The sequence below is a fragment of the Staurois parvus genome, unplaced genomic scaffold (assembly GCF_062004578.1).
Source record: "Staurois parvus isolate SC_StPar_1 unplaced genomic scaffold, SC_StPar_1.0 ptg000068l, whole genome shotgun sequence".
NCBI lineage: Eukaryota > Metazoa > Chordata > Amphibia > Anura > Ranidae > Staurois > Staurois parvus.
The window spans coordinates 6,778,166-6,787,835 of NW_028317864.1; the positions used below are offsets into that span (position 1 = coordinate 6,778,166).

The 9,670-nt window shown below is 36.3% G+C and overlaps 1 protein-coding gene across 2 annotated transcripts in view; it reads right to left on the minus strand.

Annotated features, from left to right (window-relative positions):
* Positions 1-9,287, minus strand: part of PRRX2 (paired related homeobox 2) — a 121,305-nt gene extending 112,018 nt beyond the window's left edge. The window contains exon 1 of one of the 2 annotated variants that reach the window (XM_089669077.1): positions 8,664-9,283. In XM_089669077.1, coding sequence (XP_089525203.1) covers positions 8,664-8,898 — 235 coding nt within the window. In that variant the 5' untranslated portion in view covers positions 8,899-9,283. Of the gene's footprint in view, positions 1-8,663 lie in introns of both variants that reach the window. The other variant, XM_089669078.1, reaches the window with a different exon arrangement.
* Between the last annotated feature and the right edge of the window lie 383 nt (positions 9,288-9,670).

Genomic DNA, 9,670 nt, shown 5'->3' on the forward strand with positions numbered 1-9,670 from the left:
AGTTTCTATGCAGAGCTGCACCAGATTTTGCACTCTCCAGCTTTAGTAAATTAACTCCACTGTTATATAGTCCTGTCACCATGTCCTAAGGTGACAATGCTACTCAGTATGGTTGTCACCCTAAGACAGGAAGTGTGTTATTGGCAGGATTACAAGCCAAATGACTGCAGCCCCACATCTAAGGACTGGTAAACTGCACTACTATCAATTTTTGCTCTTGAGTGTAGATTTTTGCTCTTACAATTTTTTATAAAAAAGGTGTTTATTTTGCATTTATGAAACACAAACAAAAAAACAGAACAAGGAAGAGACAAATAATAACAGGAGTTCAAACTAAAAAATCAAAGAATAATGGTACATAAAGGGGATCCAAAACAAAAACCAAACATCAGACTATCGTAGGCAAGAAACCCAATACATATGACAAAGCATAATCACAAGACAACATAATAACATAACAGGTAAGAGGTCAGAACATACAAAAGCAACCAAACACATACAACAGTCACAAACAAACAAACACCCGCACCATCAACTCCCTTACAAATCAGAGGAAATCAGTAGCATGTAAAATCCAGGCCACTCAAACCATAGAACCCTGTGACAATGGTTGTGAGAAGAGAACATCACCCCAAAAAGAATCCGCTATATCTAGCCAAGGCTGCTAAATTTTCGTACGTTTTTTGGGACAGGCCCGTCCTTTATAGATCAGCTTATATTGGGGCAGTACCAGATTAATCATGCGATAAAATCGTTGTATAGAGGGCGGAGCATCGCTCTTCCAATTCAGCAAAATACGTTTTCTAGCATAAAACAGAAGCAAATGTAGCAATATCTTAGAGTGAGTGTGTGGGACAAAATCGTTCAATATACCCAACAGGCCAACTTCTGGGGTACTTGCTCTTACAATTTAAGATATGAACCCTGTCTTCCTTATTGCAACAGAATATGTTTGTCTCTTTTTTTTTTATAAGTCTGCTGACCATTGTGTTCTTGTTATTGGCTTCATTAGGGGATTCATTCGTTAAAACTGTGCCAGGGACGAGATCGCACTGTTGTCCATTGCAACCAATCAGATGGTCCCTTTCATTCTCAAACCTCTACTGCAATGCATCTTATCCAGTCACACTATGGGATTGATTTACTAAAGGCAAATAGGCTGTTCCCTTTGCAAGGAAATTTTACTTTATCCTAGTGAATGAGATGAAGTTCTCCTGGCTTCCCATGCCCAATCATGCTCAAGCAAAAATACTGTTTTTTTTTACTTTTCTTGCACATGATTGGGAATTTTCTGCAAAGTGAATTTTCACTAGGCAAAGGGAAAATTGTCTTGCAAAGTGAACAGACTGCTTGCCTTTATTAAGCACTATATTTTGGAGTCATCTATTCATTATAAAAAAACACCACAGTCTCCTGGTAAATAGTCTTGTTGTTCAACAGGATTTAATCAGACGATTCTGCTCAATTAATAAGATTGATTTACTAAAGTAGTAAAAGCTGTTCACGTAATGTAAATATTAGTGAATAAGGTGATTTTAAATACCCAATCATGTACAAAGAACATTAAACCTTATTTACTAGTGAACAGCCACATTTCTAGGTGAACAGACCCAACTCCTTAAGTGAATGAACCCCAATGAATCACACATTTTTCATTCACCCCTTTGTGTGATCATTTACAGATTGTAACAAATCCAATGAATTTCATGAACGAGTTTTATGTAGATTTGCATTGGCCACAGCAATCCCACAAATCATAGGTCTGGATATAGAAACTGCATGATACTCTTGGACAGATCTGCATATATTGATGCACGTGAATAAAAAAATCACAATAAAATATGAAATATATTAATAGTTTTTCTATTGGTTGAACTAGATGGATATTTGCAGATTATAGGAAGTTAATTTGATATCGGTCATGTAAAACGATATTTCATTTAAAGACTCAAGTCATAATTACAATCTTCTTGGGCCCTTCTCCCGGTGCTGGGTTAAATGGACTCCTTCGTACAAATACCCAGACAGAGCGGAAAAGTGCAACTGATGCCAACTATTATGCTGCATTCAATTTTTACCTTCCCGAGTAAACATTTATGATCATTGATGGAAACCAGTATACGTTTGGTAACCTTTGAATGGGCATAACTTGCAATTAGTGAATAGGTAAGAAATAAAATGTAATATTCTGGAACCATAAAATTCTTTAAAGCATCTTAGATTGTAAACTCCAAGGAGCACGGCCCTCCTAACCCTCTTGTATTGTTGCTGTATTGTCTCCTGTTATATTGTATAGCGCTGAGCAAACTGTCGGCACTATATAAATTCTGTATAATAATAATAATAATAAACCCTGCTGTGCTTTTTGAATTATGTATCTTCCTAAACAGTAATGGTGTTCCAAAAGGTTTTGCTCCTCTTTTAACCTAATGCTACACAACTCTGAACTGGAAAGAGTCCTCGACCAATGAAGAATGGAGATTTGTAAGTCCACCCTGATGAAACACACTCAAACATCATTACAATGGGATTCAGTGGCCCTGGGTTCCAATCGAAGCATGGACGATATCTACAATGAGTTTGAACGTTCTACCCATGTTTGCCAAGCTTTCTCCTGTAAATTGCAGTTCTCCCCTAAAAACATAGTGGTAGGTTAACTTGCTAAAAAAAAATATAATTGTTTATCGTGGTGGTAGAGTTATTAGATTGTAAGCTCTTCTGGAGCAGGGACTGATGTGTTCAATTTTTATTTTTTTTGTAAAGAGTTGCAGAAGACTTTCCAGTGCAATGTAAAAAAAAGGAAATATATTTATTTATTCCAAAGATGTGTTCATAGGTATGCATGTGAGATAGGGATCCTGGACGCCTTCCTTCAAGCCTCTTGAAGTAGGGAGTAATGTGAATATACAATGTGTAGTATATGTAATGTGCTGTGCAAATTGTCGGCACTATATAAATAATATAAAATATATATATATATTCCAAAGATATGCTGGTAGGTTAATTGGCTCCTGTCTACATTGGCCCCAGTATGTGTATGTATGAATGTGAGTTAGGAGCCTTAGATTGTAAGCTGTCGGGACTGATGTGAGTGTACAATATATATGTAAAGGGCTGTATAAATTGTGGCACTATATAAATACCATAAATACATTAATATATATATATATATATATATATATATATATATATATATATATATAAAGTTTTATTATTGTTTAGGGTATAACATTTTTCTAAATGGTAGTACCACCAGTTTGAGGTTGACATGAAAACGTAAAAAAACAACATCCAACTGCTACAGTAGCCTTGCTAGGCAACAAAATTCCAATGACAGCTCAAGGCTCTCATGTCTTCATACAGCCACTTTCTAACTGTTAATGACTGGTAATTGGAAAAAGAGACACACTAATGGAACCCATGCAAGTAACACGACATGTGTACACCCGGCCCACATGTTTACAAACACATATACCTGCTTGGTTTGAGATGCAATCATTCAGAGAAATGTTCCTGCACTCCTGTAACCTATAGAATTTCGGGGCAGGCTTCTGCAGATGATAAGTGACTAGATTGATTGACAGTGAAGGCAGATCTGCTGTGCTATTGGCCACAAGTTTTGTGATGTCAAGCCAAGAGATTGCCTCTGACAAGTAGCGCCAAAAGAACCGCTCATTTTTCAGCAAATAAAAAAAGTGTCACAGCACCGTGCAGAGAAATGGCCAATATCAGTCCTTGAGTCTGATATTATTTCCCAAAATAAACTTCCCCATGATTTATTATTTCAAGGCTTTGTATACATGTATAATTATCTCTCTATATGTAATCTCTGTCTGTATAAACATCTTACATTATTACATGTAATATCTTACTCATCAACCCACTTTCTTGACTATAGCGTATCATTCTGGGCAAAATTGAATTTTAATATAACAGTTGAAAATATTCATGCAACAAATTGTGTGATTATTCACTTCAATTATCCTATCATGTGAAAGACAAATTGCTTATTTTATCTGCATGTGAAAAACTGAAGGGGATATTCAGGCATTTTATTGCATGAGGATTCACAACTTTAGGAAATCAGCTCAACTGCATATATCAGACTCTGATAGTCAGCAGTAGACGGAACCTCTAGGGATACGGCCAAAAGGCTCAAGGGTACTTCTCACCGACAAATGAAACTTTAGGAAATAATAGAATGTGTACAGCCCACACTGGAGAGGGATATTGGATTAGATTGCTTGAAATCGTTTACACACATTTAGGAGGTGCTGACATCAAATATACACATTTTCCAAGTACTGGTAATAAAGGCACACTTTAGGAGACACTTATTATAAACACACACATATCATGGGTACACTTGAAGTACATTTTTGCAGTTTCAGAGCATGTAATATAACACGGCTGGGAATCACTGGCCTATGGCTAATTTTTAAATTCACTGGATCTACAATTATTCATTTAATAAAATAGATAAAGCAAGTTTTTGAGATTTTAAGTTTACTGAAAATAAGGTTTAACTACAAATTTCAAGCCTTTTGATACCTTACAATGGGCACACATTTTAAGAGCTCAGTGTCACTCAATACACTTACTGCTTGTGAATATATTTGATTTAATTATTTTATATAAAAATTACTTAATTGGCTGAAAAAAAAAAAAAAAAAAAGCTCGAAGCAACAGAAGCTTGCATTTTGTTTTTTGTAATGCAATGAAATGTTATATGCATGCAAAAAGTTTATTGGTTATTATATAGACAATAAATATAGAATCCGAAATGGATGACAGTTTTGAGATAAGTTATGTGAAGTCACTTAATTATACCAGATTTTTACATTTTGTTTATTTTAGGGTCCTAACTGTATGAGTACAACAGAAAAACAACAATTTGTTAGGTTTTATAACATAAACAAAAGTTTGCTAGGCTAACCCAAAGCTTACACTTGACCTATCATAATAGTTATGAAAATACTTATCTAATCTAATTTATAATAGCTATAATAGTTATCTAATCTATAATAGCTATGATAACAGTTATCTAATCTAACCTATCATAATAAATATTTAAATAGTTATCTAATCTAACCTATCTAGATAACTATTTTCATATTTATTATATCTAACTTATCATAATAGTTAATAATCATTAGTAACATTTAAAAAAAAATAATAATAATAATATATATATATATATATATATATATATATATATATATATATATATATATATATATATATTTTCTCAATTTTTAACACTATGCTGTCACCTTCAGCTATTTAATACATTTAAATGTATGTAAAGGTGCATCATATGGTTTTGTAAAAGGTATATGAAATACAAAAACACAAGATCTTTTCTGTGTCTCTGCAACTTTTTCTTTAATTACGTTGATGAGCCAGGCAATCAGTCTGTGCTGACCTTAATTACTTTCCTCCAGCATACAATGGCTCTGCACAAAAGGCTAGGCATTCACCTGGTGGGGCAATTTACAGCACTGAAAAATACCCCCCACCCCCCACCCCAAGGGTCTCCAAGAACAAGATATTATAATAAGATTGCATAATGTTTTGCTGATCTGAAAATTCAAGAATAAAAAAATCAAAAGGGATGTTTTACTGAAGGAGTCATTCTTATGGTCAACTGCAAACTTATGTTATCTTTAAACATCCAATCAGATGCAGGAAATTCTTTTTTAATTTGTTTATTTCCTATATGTGGAATGGGTGTTTGAAACATATGTAGGTCTATTGGATAATTTTCTAAAATAATTCTAAATGGCTTATTTCAGGGCTATCTATCTATCCTGGTCTTTGTTTGCTTTCAATACCCTGCTGAGTAAAAAAAAACGCCAAAAATCTGGTATTTCGGTACCATTATTGCATAATCAGTTTATCTATAGCTATCTATGTTTTTACCAGTCTTCTATTTATCTATATTTCTTTTACCTATATATTACATTATCTATCGTTTAAATATCTATGATTCTAGCTATCTTTTACATTATCTCTTTTTTAAATATCTATGATTCTAGCTATCTTTTACCTATTTATGACATTATCTATCTATTCTATCTTTTTACACATATATGTAGAAAAAGACATATACATACAGACTTTACTCTCAATCATGTGCAAATATTTTTCTCTGGAGAAAACTTGTATAAGAAAAAACTTTTTTTAAGATTGCAAAAAATGTAATGATGTTAAAAAAACAGGATGTTTCCTGTTAAGAACTGCACTAAATTGAAAACTTCATCCTACATAATGAAAAGAAAATACAAAAGTAGGCTGTTTAAAAAAAATCTTTCAGAATTCATTTTTTTTTCAATCACGTGCACAAAAATAATTGGATTATTGGATATGGAACACAATAAGCCAATTCACCCTATCGGGCTTATGTAAAATAATACCACTCTTTAAAGTAAGCATTGAGGAATTACTGTTTCATTTCAATGTCAAACTCTGTGATTTATTAAAATGTATGAAGTCTAAACCCATTGAAATCTTTTGATTTCTGGGTACCACTACTAGGTAATAACCACCACCTCAGTTCCTGCCTGGGATTCAGACTTCTGGAACAATGTCACTTTATAGAACAGACGTTTACCCAGTTTATAGGTCGATGACAGATTCCCTGTACACTGTTATTTGGGTTTTTACCAAACTGTGATTATTTCAGCTTCCCTGGACAAAAAAAAAATCATAACAAATTTCCTGAGTTTTAATTTTTAGTTGTGCAATAGTCAATTAATGCTAGAAAGTGTATATCTTGTTAACATTTTTTTTTTTGATGGCTTATTGATGGAAAAACTAGGCGACTGACAGCTGTCTCCATTTTGGAAGAGGAAAAATGTTTACAATTATCATTAACCTCTTTAAGTCCGCAGAGGCCTGAGGTATACAAAGCTAGATTTTTAGCGCATTGTGTAAAAAAATTATATACATTTATGTACCTATATTTACTGTATATAAGATATATAGACAGATAGATAGATAAAAAAAAAGAGGAGGCAAGGAATATCATGTCTTCATTGTGCATTATAACCTGATTCTGTCTGGTAAACCTTCAATAAAAATGATGAACAAGAAAAAAAAATAAATAAAAAAAATAAAGTTTCAACAATGTATTAAAAAGTATATGCAACAATTACCTCTGTTTTTGACCTGAGTTCTAAAAAACAGTTAAGCTATTTTTTTGTGCTGACTACCTAGAAAGCATATTATTGTAAAAGGGAATTTTTGCATTGTTTAGTGTTGTATCACTGTAAACTTGAAGATAGTTTTGGTTCTTTGCGTTCCTGCACAGGCTGCAAATTTTATCTATGTATCCATTAAACGCCTGCACAGCAAAAGTTCAAACTTTACAGTGATATACATTTTCCAGCATGCTGGGGACATAACCATCAATGGCATTGATTGTGAAACGTCATCCTATGCATCTGTGAAGATTGCTTCATGTGGCACTTGAAAAACATCAGTCAGCATTCTAGAAGTGACTTCATTTGTAAGCATCATAAATTATATTTTGCATGGCCTATAAAACAGAGCCTTGAGAAGGGTGTAGTGGCATTGTGTTTAAACTACTGGACAATCTAGAGGAGATTTATTGCCTAGGTATATCAGATTCTGTATCCAGCAAGCTTTGGAATCTTTAGCTCTTACTGTTGACGTATTAAGGAGCTGATTTATTAAAGGATTCGTTTTTACGATGGGTTGGAGAATCTGCGGTCCTTTCAAACATCCGGGGTGAATCTTAAAGAATTCCTCTAAAGATTTTGATTGTGTTACATTTTGAAAATTCATATATAAACATTTTCGTATAAAAACTAGGCACCCAATTGTTTAATATATCCAGATACAAATGTGCGTATGTATGTGTGTGTTCCTACCAGGGGCGGACTGACCATTTGGAAACTCGGGCACTGCCCTAGGGCCTGGGGTCAGTAGGGGGCCCCATGAGATGCCCCTGGTACCTTTTTCATAGGGTTTTTTGAGTTTGGGCAAGGACACAGGGGCCCCATGATCCCCTATTGCCCGGGGGCCCCATGAGTTGTTAGTCCACCCCTGGTTCCTACCATTACCTGATTGGGTAGTGTATGAGCGGTCTGTAATGATAAATGCAGACATTGTCCAGTATGCTGGGCATTTTGTATAAATCATACATATAACAGAGTCAGAAAAAGAGCATTTGTTATAAATCAGAATGAGGGTGATAATGCTCAGCTCGGTAATCATTTGGAGAACAAACACTTATTGGTTCTATTGTCATTGCTGTCTAAAGCATATGCCCAATTTCTGCCCTCTAATGAACAGCGTTCAATCAGTTTCTGTCAGTGACAAAGCCCCCAACGTTTCCTAAACACATGTGGCTGCTAGTGTAGGCAATGTGAAAAGCTCGCAATCGTATTGTCTACGGCATGCAATTGAACCGTTCTTCAGTCTACATCAGCTGCTGGAGCCTTGCCAAGTTTACTTATCTCTACTGCGATGAGACAAGAAAATATTTCTTAATTTGAACAATTATCCGGACATCAGACTCACACACCCCCTTACCAGAACTGACCCCTCCCCATCTCTGAGAAGCATCTCTTGGGTGCAGCCCAGATGGTCCCAAAGCCGGTTTACGGTGGTGGTGGTGGCGGGGGGGGGGGACCTACCTTCCTGCACCGTCACTTCGCTGTCACTGCTGCCCCCTGTCATCGGGTCCTTGTCCTCTTCCTCGTTTGGTGGCCGCAGATCTCGGGAGCCCTGCATCCCTGCGGCCGCTGCTTCCTCCAGGTCCAGGAGGTGGCTAACACTGAAGTTCTTCCTGCTGTGGGGAAGTTCTGGGGTTTCCAAAATCCGCATTGTGTTAGGGGGTCCTGACTTGTCCAGGCCAAGATCCCTATCCATGCCCCTTGCCCTGGTCACTTCACTGATTCTCTCTCTCTCCCCCCCCTCCTCAGATCAGACTTAGAAAACTTTTACCTCCCTTGTTCTGCAAACTTCCAAAAAAAAAAAAAAACTTCCCTTCTCCTCTGTGAACTTTTCCAGTAACTTTTTCCCTGCTGCTTCTCCTTCTGCTCCTCTCTCCAACCGCCTTCAATCTGTTCTCTCCCCCAACTGACTTGACTTCCCCCACTGTCTGCTTTTCTTTTAGTGTGTGCTATCTGGTTTTCTCCTCTTCCTCTTCTCCCCTTCACTCTCCCTGTCTTCTCTCCCCCTCTAGGGCAGGGACCAACTCTCACTCACATGCACTTTCAGCCAAGTGACCAAAAAACGCCTTTTTCTGACGTCTAGAAGAAAACACAACTTTTTTTTCTCCCTCTCTCTCTTCCCTTTTTCTTTTCTCTCTGGTTCTTGGATAAATCTTTCCACACGCCCCCTCCTTCTCTCCACGGTGACCCCTGACCCCCCTTCCCTTTTTTTTTTTCTCCCTAGTAGAGAAAGGAAAGGAAAAATGAGATGGTCAGAGTGTTTTTCTTTCAGCTCTTCAAGATGTGTCCTAGTGGTTCAAAACGTGAGGTTAAGTGCTTCTATCAACAAGTGTCCCTAGGAAGCGGGGCTTTCCCAGCTCTAAGGGGTTACTTTTGGGAACCTGGGGTGGATCTGAAAAATTCCTGGGCTTGGATGGATGACCCCATAATAAGATCACAACACCCAAAGGACTTTTCAAACAAGGGTT